Here is a 19,806-nt window from a genome sequence, read left to right on the forward strand (position 1 = left end):
CTCGTGGCGCTCTGCGTTTGTGACGGGGCTTCTGCCGCATTTTAGGAAGGAAGTTGATGTCTGGGTCTTTGGGCATACGCACTTTAGTGCTGACTTTATGCCAAGGGCGATACGGGCGGTCAGTAAACAGCGTCAGTTATACCATTGCTTCCATGGTATACAGATGCCACCCCTAGGACGGACTGATATACTGACAGTAAAGTCTGCTATACCTTGCGACCTTGTGGTCTGCATCCTCAAAATATATATGTACACAATGGATGAAAAGAACATTCGGCAGAGTGGTCTGCACACTTAACAACACCTTCCTCACTGAAATGTACGCACATTATGTCGCAAAGTCCAAGTTACGAAAGCGGAAGAGGGGGGTATGAGCACAAGAAGAAAAGTACAATGCAGGGGACAAGGGCTAACGGGCTAATGATAACACGCTAAAGTGGGGACTGACTGTACACTACTACATTGCTTTTTGGTGTTTTGGTTCCCTTTCAAAGGACATGCCGGATCTTGGCATAGAGTTCCGTGTCGAGAAAGTTGTACTTGGGATCAGGCTCGCAGAATGGATGACGAGTCAGAAGAGTCTCCGCCGTGGGACGATCGAGGGAATCCCTGGTTGAGAGTCATATTAGCATACCAATACGAAAGCAAATAGAACGAGAGGAGAAAAACTCACACAGTAAAGCAGTCGTACATAAAGGCAAGCGCGGCGGGACTGATGTTCATGGATACGTCCTCCGGGATAGGAGGTGCCTGACTCAGACTACCCAGTTTGAAAATGGCACCAATCGCCTCTTCCTTACTCCATGGCCGGCGGCCAGCGAACATCTCCAACACCACACAGCCAAGGGACCAAATATCCACTTTGGCACTGTACCCCATGCCTTGGGACTGAATGACTTCAGGCGCCATCCAGAATACTGACCCTTGCATGGAATTCGTCGAATCGTTGCCATATATGTTGTCCGTCTTCTTCGAGATGCCAAAGTCGGAGATCTTGCATGTTCCGTCAAGATCAAGAAGGATGTTGTCGGCTTTCAGATCACGGTGTAGAATGCCCTGGTCATGAAGGTATGCCAGCCCGCTCAACGTCTGATGCGTGAGAGACTTGACCACACTCTCTTCGAATTTACCATGCTTTCGGAGACAGCTGCCAATGGAGCCACCAGAAATATACTCGAGGTAGATGGAGATAGATAGATCGCCTCGTTCGCAACCGAGATACTGCACAATGTTCGGATGTTCCAGGTGCTGCATGGTATCGATCTCTTGGTCCATCGCAGCGACCATCTCCTTGATTCGGTCCGTATCTTGCCCTGCGATGCGAGGATTGACCTCCACCTGCTTCACAGCCAAGACCTCACCATTGTCGGCATTCATGCCGAGGTACACTCGGCCGTAGGTTCCCTTGCCGATCAACTGACCGCGAATGATCCGGAAGGTGGGCTGCCGTTGAGGGATGTTACCAGAGGGTGCATGAGTTTGGGGAATAGGATCAAGCTGGCTCAACCGGCTGCCAGGCTTCGGGCTGATCTGCATAATCTTGGCGCCGAACATCTTGGTGCTCTTGCGACGAAGAATGTCACCCGATCGTTGATTGCCGGTGGAGGAGGTCACACTTTTGTTCCTGCTAGCTCGGTTGGCTCCCTTAGCCACTTCTCGGATAGACTTCATTCGAGTAAGTCCACCCCCAGAGCGGCTTACATTCCGCCGCGCAACAGCACCTGGCTCCGGGGGCCTGACAGGTGGTTCGCTGGGAATGTTGACAGGGGCCGAAGGATGTGGAATGGCGTAAGACGGACCGTCTGGTTTTTCCTCGTGGCTCAATTCGTTCTCCGCTGCCATCTTGCTTGCTGGTGATGATGGTGGGGACATGCCCTGTCCATCCAGATAAGGAGTGTCAAGGTCAATATCAGGGAAGAAGTCATCGAGATGATCGATAACGCCCTCGACAGGAGGTCTGCTGGCCCAGATGTCGCCTCGGGCAAACGAATCTCTGCGCGGGGGCCGTTCATCTTCCGGCGAAGCAGTCATATCAGAGTGATATGCTTCCGGAGCGCTTGAGTCGCCGCTAGACGCCAAGAAAGTGTCACGGGTAGCACTTGGAGACCGAAAGCTCACAGAGAGTCCTTTGCGTAGTCTATTTTCGGTGTTCAAGGTAAGAGACGGCTTTGCCGCTCTCTTTTGCGATTCGGGTGAGCTGGTCATTGATCCCTTCTCCGTCACAGGTGATTTGGTATTTGCCAATGGTATCGCAAAGAGACCATCATCGGAGTCATCGTCAGAATCATCCTGTGGCAAAGGCGAGCGCTGGAATGAAACTTTGGTTTCCTCAAAGTCGAATTCAGGTCCGTAGGATTTACGGGACTGCAGACCCGGCCTGGGTTCCGGGGGCGAAGTGTTGCCCTTGATTGGTGACGGCACACTGTGTGCCGTTGGTGTGGCTTGACTATCCTGGTATGTTCCCTTCACCTCGTCTATTGCCAGATGTCAGCGACAGAATCACATATACGTCGTCATCCGAAAGGTTGCCGTAAAAAGGTACCAAAAGGGCTTACCTGAATGATTTGTGGCGGGACTGCTTCCCACATTCATAGTTGGGCTGAAAGAGCCCGCTGCTGGTGGTACTGATGGCATGGGTGTTCCAATAGCGCTAGTGATTCTACCAACACTAGCTAGAGCGGCTCCAAGACCGTGTGACTGCGCAGGAACTTGAACACGAGGACGATCAATGTCCCGTTTCCTTAGAGAATTAACCTTCGTGAGAGTACTTGACTCATGTGGTGCAGTCGGGGGTTTGCGGAGTGGCACCAATGGTTCGGATTTCTTGTCTTCATAAGGCGATATGCGGGGAGAGTCAAAATCAATGACGCCTTCGCGCCTATAGCCGGTTTCGCCGTAGGCATCCTTCCTCGGTTGCGGCATAGGCGGGACCTTCGAGATGCGATAGGCTCGCTGTTTCCGCTCGACCTCGCGCATATGCTCCTCATGACGAGCTAACAAATCCGCCTTTTCAGCGTCAGCTGTTCCACCGTCCGCAGCATGGTCCACGGGAGAAGCTGCAATAGAAGCTTGCGACACGTCACGCGGAAGTTTCGCAGAGGACACCTTCAGCTGTTGCCGTGAAGAAGCTACTTGTGGTGAGGTAGGCTTATTTTGAGTCTGAGGTGAGATCCTGTTCAAGGCATCTTCATCCAGTGGCTTTCTATGCACTTGATGGGCAGACGTTGGTGAAGCAGTCGCTTTGTCTGGGATAGAAACTCCCAGCCCCGCAAAGTGAGGGAAGCCATTGGTAGCCAGTTGCATGTGCGATCCACGTACGAATAATTTGAGTGAGCCTAGAAAGTCCGACCTCGACCTCCGACATAGAGCCAGATTGGTGTCGTTCAAAGGTTCGTCATGTTCCGTTTGGCCGGGCTCGGTCAAGAAGATCTGGGCCGCAGTCCAGTCTGATATTCCAAGGCTCTGACAGATTGCAGAACGCAGCGTCTCAACAGAATCCATTTCGGTGATATCCACCAACCGATAATTCCAGCCATCCAGAGTAACAAAAGTCCACTTCTTGGCTTTTTGCGTTTTTTGGCGCAAGACCAGGCGTTCATGATCCGACATGGATGCAGACGATGGGCGTTCACCCAGCGACATATCGCTAGTGCTAAAGTTTGGCTTCGCATAAGGGAGGTGGGCACCATTCTGGCGTGTGTTGACAGGGCTCGTTGGCGACTCGAGGAACTGTTCTTCAGGAGAGGGGTGAGTGGAGTCACTTCCTTTGGTTCGCTTCTTGAAAAAGTTCAGAAGACCTGTTCGGTGATCCTTCGGGTATGATGAGGGGGTCTCTCCGCCAGAGTGGCGATTATAGGATTCCTGGGGAGAAGGGCGTACTCCGTTGTCCTGTCTGTAAGACTCATAATACCGACGCCCAGTTAGGGAGTCTGCGCTGTTCCCACGAGAGTGTTCAAATTTGACACTCAAATCACCAGTCGATGAGGATGGCCCCGTTTGCGCAAGGGTGGCATGCTGTGTTGCCGGACTGCCGCTCTTAGGGCTGTCCTCATAGGGCCGAATGGGAGCTTGGAAAGTCCCACCATCGCTGGACATTGAAGGACTCTGCCTTTGGTGTTCCCCTCCGATGCTAGACAGAACCGCCCTAGAATAGTCTGACCGCGGCCACATAGTGCCGGTCTCGTTAGTACCGAGTTCGGATGACGTGGGGTCATGGCTGGCGGGTATGGGCGTGGTGAAAGAGCGCATCTGTGTACTCTGCCTCTGATTGTGGACCAGCTGGGAAGCCTTGAATTTGGGACTGTTTGCGACACTACCTGAGAATGGGCCGGCCGAGCGGGGCTCATGGGTCACCTTCGGGGAGGCTTCGTGCCCTCCGTCAAAAATAGCGTTGGAATGAGAATCTCGACGCCTCTGCATCAAATAGTCCGCATCATAGCTGCCATCCTCGTGGATTTGGCGAATCAATTTCCGCATGCGTTTACCCTCCTCGCGTTCGCGAGTCTGATCCCAGCCTGTGCCGCTCAATTCGCATTGCTTTGCGAGTTGAGGATAAACGACGTTGTGCATCTTACCCAGGTTCGGCCGGCCATTGGAGCCATGTCCCAACTCCAGGAAGTCGGCGCCCTCGATTTCTAGGGCCCTAAAGGTTTCTTGCCAGTCCTTCGAAAAACCATTTCTTGCAAGCCATAGGAGAACTCGGTCGAGTGGCCATTGAACGGCCGCTTCGTTGGGAGACATGCCCCCGAGCAGAGTGCTGCTATTATTGTGACGATGACTAGGCGACTTCGTAAGTTCATTAGCCGGCGCAGGCTGCAGCACTTGGTTCTGGGAGGCTGTGGCCGGAAATCCCGACGCCATGGGTTCGTGAGAGCCGTCATTGACTGCTAATGCCGAAGGGAGAGTACGCGAAGACGGTGTGGAAGGTACATTTGGGTCCCGTTTGTATGTGGATGACTCCCCGATGGGATATTCATACGTCTGGGCGGAGGGGAGTCGCTGTCGTTCGACAGATGGCATGGTTCCTGGATTCTCGTAGGTCGGAGCAGAGTGCACGTCAAACGGCGGGATTCCGACCCCCGGTCCGAAGGAGCCCGGTTGCGGGACGTAAGTTGCAGAGGTTCGGGTATCAGAAGAGGAAGGTATCGAGAGGGCAGTGGGACGACCGTAGGGCGATTGATTTGTAGGGATCATAGGAGGAGGCGGCGGGGGAGGTAAGAAACCTTGGGAGAGTGCCTGCCTGGCCCAGGTCTGTTGCTGCCAGCCCAACGTATTTTGGTGTTGCAGCTGAGGATTGGTGAGTTTGGATGCTCCGTATCCTGCTCCAGGAGGTGGCCCAGGGGGCGGAGGAGGCATGACATTCTGGGATTGGGTTGGGGCGTATCGAGGCGGCGGTGGCGGTAGAGGTATCATATGCGCCTGCGAGGGCTGCGTCGCCGAAGGAGGAGGGACCGGGATGTATTGCTGCTGCCGTTGGCCATCCATCTTGACGGTGCTTGGGTATCACCGTCGCGAAGAAGCGATCTTGATCGGATGCCGAATCGCAGATAGTCTGCACAGAGAATTCTAAGAAGTTCTACTACTTGTTCGGAAGCCCCTCTCTGAGAAAGCGAGATTATGCACGTCACTGAGGCCGAGAAATATAGACCATCAGCGATCAATGATGGAGGAAAGTCCGCATTCTCAATGCTCCCAGAAAGCCCGGTAATGACCCTAAGCGATTTCGACCAGGTCGCACAGGGAACACGAAGTACTGGCGAGATATTCAGGGGAGGGCAGATAAAGGAGACGGACGCGAGGTATCTCGATGCACGATTGTAATCATGCGCAGCTAGCTAGCCTCCAAATCGGGTACGTAAGCAGAATCGGCAGGTATCTGCGGCCATCGGCTTCGATAGATCGAATCTCGTGAGATTGCGGGCGGGTGGGCGGGCAGAATCGTGCGCACGTTGTTGTGAGTCGAGTGGACAGCACGATCCTTGTGTGGGAAAAGAACTATATTTCAAGAAAGATGAAGAAGTTAGAATTAAGCGACAGCTCCAGGAAATTGAAAATATGCGATGATCCGCCCCCCTGATAATAGGTCTGTCATTAGTTGAAGGGGGAGGAGGAGGGGGGGTAAAGAAAGGGAAAGGGCAGGAAAGGACGATGCCGCGGAAGATTGGCGCGGGAAGCTAAAAAACATACCACTAGCAATTTGAAAGAGATTAGTTTCCCACGTCTAAATTAAAAACCACTAGTTGCTCATTAGAATAGTTCCTTGAGATAAATGAAATGTCTTTCCTCAGCAAGCCAGAGAGCCTGCTTGCCATTCACGATGGGGTAAATCAGGCCCGGCCCAGGCTTCGTAGAAGAGGAGCTTTGATGCGCTGGCCGCCTTAGCGCCCCTTCAACGTCCCATCTCGATCACGTGGTGGTCCGATAAGCTGTCGCAGTACGGATACTCCGTACTCAGTAGTCAAAGCACTTTGGCTGGTTCATCATTCTCATTCTCTGCATTCCCCAGCCAACATTCCTTGAGTCTTGGCATTGACTCCCAGAATGCCTTCTGTTCAGCTGCCGAGTCCTGACATCTGGATCTAGGGCCCTTGTCGATGAGACACTGTCAAATCGAATTGGTGAAACAACATGACAGCGAGATCGATCACGTAATCCGGTCACTCACAGGCTCCAAGCCAGGCTGCCCGAAAAGAGTTAGTGCCATCCCACGGATGATTGCTAGAACTATACAAGTTTCAGACGCTCATCTTATGCGCTCCCCCCTTTCAACACCTTCAATACTACCTTCCACGTTGGCTCCAGGGATCAACTATCCACGCCATGAAGAACTAGCGCTGGCTAACTTAACACACTAGCCGGCAATTGCGGTGTAACTCAAGATGGCAAATCTCATTCTTGACTAGTGACACTTGTAATGAAATGTCTGACTCCAGGCGTTCTCATGTCTCATGTCGAAACCCACCCCAAGCACTGTTTGGGATGGGTTTGACCTCTTCCTCCGGCCAGCCTAACCGAACTCCCACTCTCCTGGGGCTATCCTCTTCCAGACTCGGGAGCACGTCTGCGATCACAGATGCCGTTCCACCACCCAGCCTTCTGACCCATCCGGCCTCTGCTCTCTCTCCTCGAAGAACGGCCGGAAGAGCGCTTGAATGATCTTATCGGGACGATACTGCTCATAATACTCTCCGGTGGCGGGGTCAACCGTGCGACCCGTCACCAGCGGCATGCCCACCAAGATCCGCGAATCCCGCGGCAGGACCTGCGCGAAGATCCGACTGACAGTCTGGGAGGCGGCCTTGGCGATACTCAACGAAGCCACGCTCGGGTCCGGGTGCTTGTCCAGGACACCGCCCGTGACCAGGAACAAGGGCCACTCGCCCTGCGAGACACCCTCCGCCCGGGCATGTCCCCGGAACCACTGGCCGGCGACCAGGGTCCCGATCGCGGAGACGCGGAAATCCAGCTCCAGCTCCTCGGGCGTGAGGGTCGCGATGGAGGAGTCCGCCACCCGCGCGGCGTTGTAGCTGAGGACGTCGAGGGTCCCCCCGAGCTGGTGCAGACACCAGTCCAGAGCGGCGGTCAAGCTGGCCGGGTCGCCGGCGTCCGCGGTGTGGTGGACCACGGTGACGGCGTGCTTGTCCGGGCCCGCGTAGCGGACCTCCTCGGCGATGGCGGCCAGGCTCCTCTCCGAGCGAGAGATCAGGGCGATGTTCCACCCGAGACTGGCGAGCCACATGGCCAGCGATCGGGACATGGAGGAGCCGACGCCCACGATGATGATGTTGCGGTTCGTGCTGACGCCCATTTTTGGTCTTACGCTGTGTGCCTGCATCCAGAAGACTGGAATTCGCAGTATGGTGCTTGTATCAGTGCAGCAAAGCAGTAGGTGAGGTGATTTGATGCGCGCGAAGAGGCTGACAGAGTGGTGAGGTGAGGGGCAATCTCTACGTTCTGCTTATATCCCATTGACATGGTAGACACCCATCGACTGAATGCATGATTGCGGGGGAAGGTACTGTACAAAGGACCTTTGATTAAATGTATGATGCCCATAGCGCTCGTAACGCCCTGCCTGTAAGACGGAATACGACCAATAACGTCACCACAGCCTTGGGGGATGTTATACAAAGCGGGGAATCCGGACACTCGATCAGGCTGTTCTAGCCCGCATTTTTTGGTTAAAAGAAAAGAATGCAAGGAAATTCGGTCAGGTTCGGCTTTCAAAGAGGTATGGTTCAGGCATCTCTCCGGACGAAATATACGTAGATGCGAGATGGCCGCGGAGACCTGGACCGGACTACAAACTTAAAACTGATTTTGGTGATTCTCGAACAACTTGGAACGCCGGCTCCCGATAAGTCACCACCCAGAGAATTCTTCAACTGTTATCCAAACTGTGATAGAAGCCCACCATCTACAATGTAACCTTTACAATGGAGAAACTAATACTAACTCATCGTGGATTGTTGTCATTATCATTAAAATACATATTGAAAATTCGATGTAACGGAACCACAGCTTTCTGCATGCAATTGGCTCCAGGCTGTGTCTACTGGGTCCTTGAATCGGCTGGATCTTGGTCAGTCTCGTCACACCACGTGAAGCTGCTTGTTCGAATGAAGTTTACTTCTGTTCCAATGCGAACTGACGGATGGTGGAGCGTGAAAGACGGTGGGCGAGTTGCTGGATTGGCGGTTCTTCGTGGTCATTCTCATTACTTGTTTCTCGCAGCAGCCGCTTCGGCGGTGATCTTCAGCGCGGCGGGGGCATCATCTCTGGGCATGTGAAGCTCAACCAACTGTGGTGTATGGTCAGTGATTGCGGTGGATTAAGGTCTCTTGGACTTGAATTAAGACTTACCTGCAAGTGCGGAGCCGAGTTGAATTCTTCGTTCGCGAAGAGCTGCTTCAGTTCGTCGCGAGTGGTGACCTTGTGGCCGGTGTACTTGTCCTTGGCTCCGAAGACGGTCGGCAGGGCCTTGTGATCCCAGGGTTGAATGTCGTTGTAGCTCTCGTCCCAGCCGTGGATGTATCGTTCAATGGTGTAGCCGTTGTTGCAGATGACGAAACTGGTTGGCTTGTCAGTGTATGTAGCAAACAGCTGGATTGGGAAGCACGCTTACATGATGGGGTTGAGGTTGTTTCGGATCATGGTGCTCAACTCCTGCACCGTAAGCTGGAGACTACCATCGCCAACGAAGAGGACAGTGCGACGATTGCCGAGCTCTTTAGCCGCCAGAGCAGCACCCTGGCAGGCGCCGATCGAGTATCCAATGCTGCCCCAAAGGACTTGGCTGATAGCGGTGACATTGGCGGGGAATCGGGTCTCCCAGATACCGAAGTTCGCCGTACCAGTCTCGGTGATGACAATGTCGTTTTCCTTAAGCCACTGTCCGACCTTGGGCCACAACCACTGGTGAGTAATCTCGGTGGCTGAAGAAGTCTTCTCTTCCTCGGGCAGTGCGTTGGAGAGATGCGAAACCGGCTCGGCATTCACTTTACCCAGCTTCTGGATGACCTTGCGCAAGACCCCCTTCATGTTGATGTTAGGGTATTCGGAGTAACGCACGCGCACGTAGTTGCTGTGGAAATCGATGGTGTTGAGCTGTCCGATACGGTACGTGAATCCACTGGTGTTGAAATCAGACTTGATGGCACCGATGCTCAAGATAAGATCCGAGGATTCGACTTGTTCGCGCACACCTGCGTTCGAACCTGTTCCGGCGTAGACTCCTCCATAGTTGGGTCGCGTCTCGTCCACGGCACCCTTACCCATTGGTGCCACGAACGTGGGCAGACCAGAAGCCTCCATCAGATCGTGAACTTCATCGAGAACACGGTGGCGAATAGCACAGGCGTCAACCAGAATGACGGGCTTCTTTGCGGCATGGAGGTATTTCAAAACAACGTCGACCACGTAGTCTTCCTTCTCGGTTTCATTGGCGGGAAGGGACAGATCCAGCTTCGTGTTGAGTCTCTCGCCTTCAACCTGCTTCGTAATCATATCGGTAGGCAGCGTGACGTAGACGGGACGACTGCGGATCCAGCATTCGCGAATGGCGTTGTCAATCAGAGTTGCGACCTCAAGAGTCTCGGTCAAGCGGGCAATTGAGCAGGAGACCCCGGTGTTCATCTTGGTGAAGACGTCGAAGTCGCCGTTGCCGAGAGTGTGATGGAGCAACATTCCATCTTTCTGGGATTGAGAGCTGGGCTGACCCACGATGTGAACGATAGGCACGAACTCAGAGTAAGCGCCAGCAATGGCGTTGAGGGCTGACAGCTCGCCAACTCCAAAGGTAGTGATCAAGGCACTTATACCATTGACTCGGGCATAACCATCCGCAGCGTAACCTGCAACCTTGTTAGTCTGACACCACAAAAAATGAAGGTGCGAGTTCCAGGAGAGTAACCATACCAGCATTGAGCTCATTGCAATTACCCACCCAGTTGAGACCGCACTTTGGTAGATAGTCTAGAGCTGCGAGATTGTAGTCACCTATAGAAGTGCGACGAGATTAGAAGGAGAGCAGGAAGCAAGGCTTGTGGTAGGCAACTCACCGGGAACACCGTGCACTGAGCGGACCCCCACCTCGTGAAGACGGTGGAAGAGATACTCAGCGACAGTGATAGGCTTCTTGAGCTCTCGGGTGACGATCTCGTTAGTTGTCATCGCGAAAGCTAACGAGACGAACAGTAGTTGGAAGGTAATTGAAGATACGAGAAAAAGGTATGAACAGTGTAGGAGAGGGAAGGTTGAATGTTTACGCGGAAGAGGGGGAGCATAAATAGTAGTGGAAGAGTTCTGGCCCTGAGAGTTGGTTGGTTGTACGTCATGAAGATAGCGTGATGTCATGCTGAATGGGCATAGCTATTAGCTGGAAATTCACTCTTGTTGTTACCACCCTTTTGACTACGAGTACCGTACTATCCATATCCATATCCACTCTCAGGTGCTTAAACGCCGGGCTACCCGAGACATGACCGCGAGCTGTAGCCATAGGGAATGCAGTTGACCCTGGCACGATGCCGGACCGGAAAAGTCCAGTGGTTCGATGGTAAAGTACGACAAACGGACGGACATACTCGCACGTTGCCAGGTGGTTGCAGTGACCCGTCCGGCCGAGAACAAGCCGTCAATCACTCCACCTTCCAGTGAATGGTAAATGGTTCGAGCCGGAAGTGGAATGACGATCTCGCTCTTGCTCTCCCTGCGCTAGTCCCAAAATGGAATTTTGGATGCCCCGCCGCCTTGATCTTTCCTGCTTATCGCTTTCTCCAGGCAAGAAGTTGATGCATGCATCTAGAATCTCATTATCACGCGTAATTCCGGCGACCAAGGCTCGCTTCTCGCACTGATCCCACCTCTAGAAAGGTGCTTGATTCGTTGACGGAAGTGATCCTTCGTGAAACACCGACGACAATCCAGTGTCTGACAACTGCGCATGGCTGGAAAGGGAAAACGGTCCATGCCTGATAACATGTCGGCTCAGTCGTCTAAGAAAAGAAAGGTTCGCACCCTTGGAACACATTGCCACCAAAGTCAGCCCATGAACTTCATGATTTTCGTAATCTCCTATCTAACGCACAGCTTAGGGTGGTGGTGGTGGTCAATGGCGCAAGCCAGGCCATAAAGCAGGGATCGAGGGTGGTGATTGGGGTGTTTTTGTGAGTTGCGACATCGGAAAAGAGACCAAGTGTATGTCGGAGGCTGTGGATTTGTTTACACAGGTACGTGTTATCCCGGCCCTGTCGAGCGGGGTCTTCCCCGCTTCTCTATGGCTGGCATCCCTCCCATCTGAGAGCCGTGAACACTGTCTAACATGCTCTGTCATTCAGAGCATCGAAGGGACCGAGAAAGTCGACGATGGAGACAAGTCCGACTCAGATGAAGATGACATCGAGGCGATGATCAAAAAGGAGGTCGAAGGGCTGAAGCCCAGCCAAGCCAAGTCTCGTCCGTTCCAAGCAATTCGAATGGACTTACCATGTCGTGCGTTTGACCTCCATATGAAATCGTCCATATCGCCAATTACTGATTCTGCTAGTATCGTTCATTCGATTTGACAAGTCCATTGATCCAGAGCAGATGGTACATCAATTGTGCCTTGATGCGCACGCTCATCCCGAAAAGAAGCGCTCTCGGTACATTCAACGCATGACTCCTGTCAAATCGGTTCGCAAGACTCTCAGTGTCGAACTGGAGTCTTTCGCGCTCGAGGTCCTCAAATCTACCTTTCACTCTGGAGGTCCTCCGAAGAAGGTACGTTGTTGTTGTTGTTGTTGTTGTTGTTGTTGTTGTTGCTGCAGTGGCCCTCGCTCCGAAACCCACGAGAACGTACTAAGCCATGACATCTCCAGTACGCCATCCGGCCAGTCGTAAGAAGCAACAAAAAGTTCAGCAGGGACACAGTAATTAAGACAGTTGCTGATGTCGTTGGCACTGAACACCCCGTTGATCTCAAGAACTATGATATACTCATCAACGTCATGGTTATCCAGGTAAGCCTTGAGAAAACAAATGCACTTCAGGTCCTCATGGTTAACATTCCATGCCACAGAATGTTATTGGTATCGGTGTCGCAGGAAGCGATTATGAGCAGTTGAAACGGTATAACCTGGCCGAACTATATACTCCAACTGCAGCAGCGCAGGCTGCTGAGACTGAGACTTCTGAAGTCTAGAGCCAGCATCGTATCAGATAGGTCTGTTGAACGAACTTGTCCGAAACAGCTCGGACATCTCTCTAGAAACCAATTTTGGAAGAAACAAATGACTATTATTTGAACTACAAGATGGCGTCGCTCATGACAAGTGACTCTTGAAACTGGGGAGATGCTCGGAAATCGCTGGGATGATCCGGACGGATTGAACGGTGAAATCGGACGCCTTACCCGGACTCGTATTCGACGTAAGCTTATGTCTCTAACACCGTAGGCCGAAAGTCACGGTGATGAGCGATGCAATCAGTACGAGGGGACGCGTCAGGCTGCAGTGACTGCACTGCTTTGACTGATTCATGCTGGCTTAGCTTACAGTCGCTTGGGACTCGTCGAGCACAACAAGTGCGCATACGTCTTATCATCACGGAGTTGGCGCTCTCGGATATATGGGGATCTAAGTGCGGATGTAGTGAGCCAAATATAAGTTTTTTGCGGGATTTGTCTGGAGAGTGGTAATTCCGTTTGTCAATGGTTTGAAAAACATTGTTGGAAAGTCGTGAGTTGCCCAATTTAGGGAAGTCAACCGAAGGCTTTTTTTCCCCCCTCTAACAGCATCCACAAGCCGGCGAGTCCACATTCCACATTCTGTTAGATCGAAGGGTCACAAACATGGGGCAATCGATGAAGCTCACGCCCCAGGGAATCTGAACCAAACTTGCAGCGATGGTCCGTCTCCGACTAGACTAGATCAATGATGGACATGCAAAGCGATGTTGCAGGCAGAGACCCATAGCACGCAAGGGACCTTCTACCTGACAGGTCGAGTGAAGTTCAGTTTAGTAGAAGAATACCAGTAGCTTCCTCCAAACCCGACCGAATGGAAACATTGCTGTCACTCTTGCCCAGGCTGATCTAGTCCTACTAGTGCAGTGTGTACATGTGCACATTAATATAGTTCAACCTACTGGTGACACCGTAGTATTCTGGATGAACCGGAGGAGCCAACCATAAGTCATTGCGAGGTAAGGGCTTGCATTCGACTCCATTGCGAAGACTAGAAACAAGACTAGAGCCGGGGATAGATTCCTGATCGTTGTTTAGCACCACGATCAAGTGTCCAGTTCATCAGCAATTCCGCACTCATTGAAGCGAAAGCCTGGAGCCGGCAGATCCTTCCGCGATATTGCATTCGGTAAAGCGGTGCTATGATTGGGCGGGGCCCGTTTCACCTGCATGGCGCCTTTCTCAGAGCGGGAGAGTTAGGCGAGCCCGCGAGGCCGAACCTTACTCAGACTCAGACCCTCTCTCTTTTACTAGTACTCCAGTATTCCAGTACTCCAGTACTCCTCTATCGCATTGGAGTCTTTCGGACTTACATCTACTTCCATTCACCATGGACGCATTGCGCAAATCCTCCAACTCGCTTAATCTGCTCCAATGGGGAAATAATGCCCCCAAACTACCGGAGACTCTTGCCAGTCTCTTGCCAGTCTCCTGCGCCCCTGGTTGCAGAACAGAGTTGTATATATTCCGGTCAATCAAGCGAGGAGATACCGTAAATCTTGCAGGGCAATAACCGGCTTTCTGGCCAGCAAAGCATGTTGGGTCTGGCTTAACCTAACCATCGACTGTCTACCACCCATTGCCAGGAGAACATCTCCGGTTCTTCTGCCTGCCAAAGAACAATACCCCTCTCGCACCCCTCTTACTGAAAGCTGCAATGTTTGCACGGTGTCCGGTCGATATTACAGATCACGGCGCTTATGATGTTATAAGAAAGTTATAGAGCCTGATGGGACTTGTTGGCTTTTCTTCATTCATCCCTCCCTCTCCTTCCATCATGTCACCTTCTTTCTCTGTCTCGCCAACTTGCAAGGTTGAACCCCCTAGTACAAATACTATTGGTTCAGTGCTCCAACGGCACTTTCCGCCTTCGGTCCAGATTCAAGAGGTATATCCTCTGGAGGGTCATCTACATTCCGTCAGTCTCCTGATACTTTCAAATGGAGCCCAATGGCTTCTGAAATGTCCACCCCGGTCGACAACACCTCTTTTACGGCGAGAACAGCTCCTGCTTGAGACGGAAGCACGAGCTCTGTCCATTCTAGGGCAGAGTGCAACTCCATATGTGCCATCGTTTGTACATTACGGCTTTCAAGGTGGCCCTTTTGGGTCTGCCTTCTTGGTCAGACATTATGTCACAGGCATGACCTTGAAGGAGATGGGACCCCGACTCACGACGCAAGAACGCCGAAAACTGGACAGAGATCTGGGGTCGCTGGTCCAACAAATCGGACAGCCCCTTTCGAACTCCTTCGGCTCGCTGGATCAGGTGGCCTGCGGGCGGGGAAAGCTCTCCTGGAGAGACGCTTTCGTCGTGCTCTTCGAGGACATTCTGCGAGACTCAGAAGATGCTTTTGTTCATCTCCCCTATTCTGAGATTAGGCATCACGTTCGCCGTCTGTCATATGCACTGGAAGAAGTCACCCTACCACGGTTGGTAGTGATTGGCCTAGGCCGTCCGTCACAAGTATTTCTGGATCCGGCATCCAGAAAATTGTCTGGAGTGACGGGCTTTGGCCATGCATTGTGGGGTGACATATACATGGCCGAGGTCTTCGAGGATCCTTCGCCTGCCATGCTCGAAGGCTTTGGCACTCGATTTACGAAGAGCGAGTCACAGGTGACTCGTCAATTACTGTAGGTGACTCCGGCTCCGTTCAACATCATGGAAGGAAGCTAATGATCGGTGCAGTTATGCTTGCTACCGCTCTGTCCACAACATCACAATACACTATTATCGCGACAAAGACATGACTGCTGAGATGGAGGCGAGGAGACGGCTAACGACGACCTTGGCAGAAATGAGTGCCATTAAAGGGGCTCGATGATGTGCCAGGAGTAAACTGACTGGCAACTATCAGCTCGGTTCTCCTCGGTCGCTACACTCCTGACTATCAGCAGGTTGGGATGATGATTGCATGACTTGAATGCTCGTGTTCTTAGACTGTTCTTTGTTTGTATATAGCAAGAACTATACAGAGCGCAGATCTTTGAAAGACCGTTTTTTGAAACACCACGATCTAGGTGTAGCAAGCATTCCAGATCGCATAGGGCCGGTACCCATCAAAGCCAATTATAAACAGTCTACCGTGAAAAGAATATCCGGTGATTTGAAGGCCGAGATCAAGGATCAAGATTATCTACGGTTCCGGTTATCCTTGGCGGTGAGTGAGAAGAACACAACTATTGTTGCTGCCTAAGTAATTCAAACAAGCTATGTTACTGAATAAAATTTATGGGGTCCAGTGAAGCAAGAATGAAATTGAATGAGCAGCATCCATTATACACTTCTACTCGATAGCTATATCTTGTTTTTAAATATAGGGAATTTATCCAGCAGTTGAACAATGACAGGAGAACTAGACCTACTAGACGTAATTGATCATCACATGTTTACTCAGTGACTACGTCTTGTTATCGCACCGTAACTGGGAGCGGCTAGTGCAGGGCGGGCGGGTGATCCAGTTTGCCCCGCCCCGGACCGCCGCCCATAAGGCAATCAATCAATCAGCCTTAATGCCGTCAGTCAACTTGGAACCTTTGCTTTTCTTCCCCGCGGTAATGACCTTGCCCTTGACTTGATCCCTACCTTCGTGGGGTCGCCGCTGGTCTTTATTCCTATTTTCTATTCTATATCCTCTCTCTATCCACGTTCAACCTTCACTGCCCATTCTCCATTTTTCCAAACTCTGTGAGAATGGCGCACTTCCTGAGAGGGAAACAGGCCGGCATCCAGAAGGACTTTTCCGAAGGGTTGTCGCCGGACCTGTTCGCCCTCGATGATGTACGTCGTCTGTGCCGGATATGCCTTCTACTTTCCCCACCGCTGAAGTCTACCGAGGACCTCTTACTATTGAATTGTATATGCTAACCAGTCTTTCTCAATCTTCCAGTTCGCTCGCTGCGGTATCAACTCTCAAGTCAGTGCTATTGCCTACGACCCGATTCAGTCCCTCCTTGCAGTCGGAACCAGTGATACCCAGTTTGGACATGGTCAGATCTACGTGTTTGGTCAACGGCGCGTATCGGTCATCTTCTCGTTGCCTCGCAAAGCCTCTGCGAAACACATTCAATTCTGCGCCGACAAGCTCGTTAGTGTCGACTCGAAAAGTGAAATCACAATCTTCTCCCTTGAGACCGGCAAGACATTGGTTTCGTATGCACCTCCGAGCCATGCGAGTGCGTTATTAACCGACCCGAGTCTCGACTATGCTTTCATTGGCTTGCAAAATGGTACGAGCTCCGCTAGGATTCACGTGTGATTCCTTTTCTGATGACATATGCCAGGCGACATTATCGCATACGATCTGGATCGTGAAACCTTGACGCCCTTCAGGGTACCGAATCTGTGGGCTCAACGCAATGCGCGGACGCGTATGTGTCCGGTAATTAGTCTCGCCTTTTCTCCTCGCGACATTGGCAAGATCTTGGTCGGGTATCCGGACGGCGCAGTGACCTTCTCTTTCAAACAAAACGTCGCACAGAAATACTTCGAATATGAAGTGCCTCCAGGCGCGCTGGGTGGGAATGCGGAGGTACCGATTTCGGATTTGCGCAGACCCAGGTTGACCCAGGCTCTCTGGCACCCGAATGGCATCTTCGTTTTGACGGTTCATGATGACAACAGCCTGGTTTTCTGGGATTCGAAGGACGGTCGCAAGGTGATGGCTCGGTCCATTGACACCCCCAATGTTGATCAGCCAGGCGTAAGTCTCGAAAGGCCTTCTTCGGCGGGAGCCACTGGGTTCAAGGATCCGATCACACACGTCGCGTGGTGTGTCAAGGACAACGGTGATGACAGTGGGCTTTTGATTGCCGGTGGTCGGCCAAAGGCCGAGTCCCTCAAGGGCCTTACCTTTTTGGATCTGGGCCCTACTCCGAACTATCAAACGTCTACCTGGCCTATGATTTCGAAGTACTTCGAATCTCCAAGACGTGTCTCGGTCCTACCCACCCCACCTGGAGGTGAGGTGGTCGACTTTTGCCCTATTCCACGCAGCACTCCTTATTTTGGTGGCGCACATGATCCCATTGCCCTGATTGCCCGCTTGTCCTCGGGAGAACTGATCACCATGAGCTTCCCGACTGGACACCCTATCACACCTACAAATATGCTTCACCCATACCTGTCTTTCGTGCACCCGTTCGTGACCAAGGCGACATTAACCGCAGTTGATCGCTCTGCTTGGTTGGGCTTGAAAGAGCGCAGGTCACAGGGACCTAAGTTCCTCTTGGGCGGCGCAGAGGCCAAGAAAGCACTGAAACGCTTCGAAGATCGAAACATCATCACCACCGCCCATGCGGATGGCACTATTCGCATCTGGGACGGAGGCATTGATGACGAAGTTGAAAACGGAGAGATCATACAAGTGGACTTGGCCCGCGCAGTAGGTCGTGTGGGCAACGTCGAAGTCACTAAGATGTCTCTAAGTGGTTCAACGGGTGAGCTGTCCGTAGGTCTCAGAACTGGTGAGCTTGTTGTCTTCCGCTGGGGAAGCAACAAGAATTTCGGAAGTGAGCAGCCCCCAGGTGCCAATGAAGGGCTCGGTAAGTTGACCTCGATCACTCATCGGGTTGATCCTGGGCTCAAGCAAGGCATTCTTCCCCTCACCCTCCTCAACATGCAACAGGGACCAGTGACTGCTCTCAAACACAGCCAGGTTGGGTTTGTCGCAGTCGGTTTCGAAAGCGGAAGTCTAGCAATCATTGACTTGCGCGGGCCGGCGATCATCCATACAGCCCATTTTTCGGAGTTGCTGAAGGCAAACAAGAGGAGCAGCTTCTTCAAACAGCGCAGCTCCGAGTCTTCCTCTCCAGAGTGGCCCACATGTATCGAGTTCGGGGTGCTTACACTCGAAGGAGAAGGTAAGCTGTTTTCAAAAACAGTTCACGCGCGCTTGGATGGCTGATGATCTTTCTAGACTACTCAAGTATCTGCTGTTTTGTGGGTACCAGTAAAGGTAATCTGGCGACTTTCAAAATTTTGCCATCGGATAATGGTACCTACTCGGCAGTCTTTGCTGGTGCAAGCTTACTAGACGATAAGGTCATCAACATCATTCCAATCAATGCTGACAGCGGCAATCCTGCTTCGGCTTCTCCTAACGCTGTTGGAGGCCTCCGCAACGGCATCAGAGTGAATGGAGTAGTGGTTGCCGTGACTGTGTCAGGGTGTCGAATTTTCAAGCCTGCGACATCCAAGGGCGCTCATAGGTCTTGGGACGATTACCTCTGTGATTATGCTACGGTAGTCAAGATTGAGGGCCGCGGCTATAGCCTTGTTGGTCTTTTTGGCGACGGAAACACACGGGCCTTCTCTATCCCCGGACTCAAAGAGATCGGTTGCAGCCCGATCAATCAGATGGCCGACATGAGACGACTTGCCGATGCTAGTGCCTCCTCTAATGGTACCGTCATGGTCTGGACAAGCCCTTCAGAAGTGGGGTTGTTTAATGTCTGGGGGGCAGGAACTGGCCTGTGAGTCGACCCGAAGGCATTTATTCTCGGTACACAAGTTATTAATTTATATCACAGCCGACCTTCTGAGGACCAATTGTACAATCCTCAAGCAGTCGTCCCACCCCGACCAACGATCACGAATATCCAATGGATCTCCGGCACGCAGTACATCTCGCCGGCCGACATGGACTTACTTAGTGGGTATATCTCTATCTTATTTTGTGCATGAAAAACTAACAGCATTCTCTAGTTGGTGGTCCCGATCGCCCTCCCTCAAAACGCATGCAGGAACAGATGCGGTTGGACGAACAGGAGCGTCGAAAGGCATTCAGAGAAGGCAGGACAAACACCAACCAGTCTTCAGACTCAGGCAATCAGGAGGGATACTGGTCCTACATGCAACGTCAGGTCACGGAGCGTACAGAGCGGCTCAATCTAGCTGGTGACCAGATGGAACGATTGGAAGAGAGCAGCAGCAACTGGGCTCGAGACGTCAACAAATTCGTCCAGACCCAGAAACGGAAGGCTGTGATGGGCGGTAAGTACACCTTGATCTGGAAATATGCTAGGCCATACTGACAGAGTGACCATAGCCCTCAGTTCCAAATTCGGTCTCTGAACCG

The 19,806-nt window shown here is 52.2% G+C and overlaps 5 protein-coding genes across 5 annotated transcripts; 2 read left to right on the forward strand and 3 right to left on the reverse strand.

The window, feature by feature from the left end:
• Positions 1-189: 189 nt before the first annotated feature.
• bck1 (putative MAP kinase kinase kinase (Bck1)) lies at positions 190-5,915 on the reverse strand. Its single transcript, XM_025591530.1, has 3 exons — positions 2,556-5,915; positions 674-2,474; positions 190-609 (listed from the first exon to the last, which is right to left on the reverse strand). Exons 1-3 carry the CDS (start codon positions 5,482-5,484, stop codon positions 489-491), a joined length of 4,851 nt encoding a protein of 1,616 aa, XP_025444538.1. The 5' UTR covers positions 5,485-5,915; the 3' UTR covers positions 190-488.
• A 1,151-nt stretch (positions 5,916-7,066) lies between these two features.
• BO95DRAFT_357574 (NAD(P)-binding protein) lies at positions 7,067-7,807 on the reverse strand (the record flags this gene model as incomplete). Its single annotated transcript, XM_025582359.1, has 1 exon — positions 7,067-7,807. The coding sequence occupies one exon, from the start codon at positions 7,805-7,807 to the stop codon at positions 7,067-7,069; it is 741 nt and encodes a 246-aa protein (XP_025444539.1).
• Positions 7,808-8,716: 909 nt separating this feature from the next.
• BO95DRAFT_461432 (alpha-keto acid decarboxylase family protein) lies at positions 8,717-10,671 on the reverse strand (the record flags this gene model as incomplete). The annotated part of the gene is made up of 5 exons (XM_025588822.1): positions 8,717-8,800; positions 8,863-9,070; positions 9,125-10,352; positions 10,417-10,497; positions 10,560-10,671. The coding sequence occupies 5 exons, from the start codon at positions 10,669-10,671 to the stop codon at positions 8,717-8,719; spliced, it is 1,713 nt and encodes a 570-aa protein (XP_025444540.1).
• A 772-nt stretch (positions 10,672-11,443) lies between these two features.
• BO95DRAFT_333784 (THUMP domain-containing protein) lies at positions 11,444-12,664 on the forward strand (the record flags this gene model as incomplete). Its single annotated transcript, XM_025581921.1, has 6 exons — positions 11,444-11,509; positions 11,595-11,729; positions 11,838-11,991; positions 12,047-12,261; positions 12,360-12,500; positions 12,560-12,664. Coding segments are annotated over 6 exons (816 nt in total), but the record flags the coding sequence as incomplete, so codon positions are not given.
• Positions 12,665-14,501: 1,837 nt separating this feature from the next.
• BO95DRAFT_357827 (putative SNARE-dependent exocytosis protein (Sro7)) lies at positions 14,502-19,762 on the forward strand (the record flags this gene model as incomplete). The annotated part of the gene is made up of 9 exons (XM_025582374.1): positions 14,502-15,361; positions 15,417-15,529; positions 15,586-15,625; positions 16,421-16,508; positions 16,618-16,957; positions 17,012-18,589; positions 18,646-19,201; positions 19,259-19,380; positions 19,434-19,762. 9 exons carry the CDS (start codon positions 14,502-14,504, stop codon positions 19,760-19,762), a joined length of 4,026 nt encoding a protein of 1,341 aa, XP_025444542.1.
• Between the last annotated feature and the right edge of the window lie 44 nt (positions 19,763-19,806).

Source organism: Aspergillus brunneoviolaceus (genome assembly GCF_003184695.1).
Source record: "Aspergillus brunneoviolaceus CBS 621.78 unplaced genomic scaffold BO95scaffold_17, whole genome shotgun sequence".
Taxonomy (NCBI): domain Eukaryota; kingdom Fungi; phylum Ascomycota; class Eurotiomycetes; order Eurotiales; family Aspergillaceae; genus Aspergillus; species Aspergillus brunneoviolaceus.

What these genes read in the sequence shown, in the direction of transcription:
- bck1 (XM_025591530.1), bottom strand. Translation starts at nt 5,484, where the DNA reads ATGGATGGCCAACGGCAGCAGCAATACATCCCGGTCCCTCCTCCTTCG. An exon ending in TCCCGCCACAAATCATTCAG is followed by an intron (nt 2,475 to 2,555) that starts GTAAGCCCTTTT and finishes ATCTGGCAATAG; the next exon opens with ACGAGGTGAAGGGAACATAC. An exon ending in ATGTACGACTGCTTTACTGT is followed by an intron (nt 610 to 673) that starts GTGAGTTTTTCT and finishes ACTCTCAACCAG; the next exon opens with GGATTCCCTCGATCGTCCCA.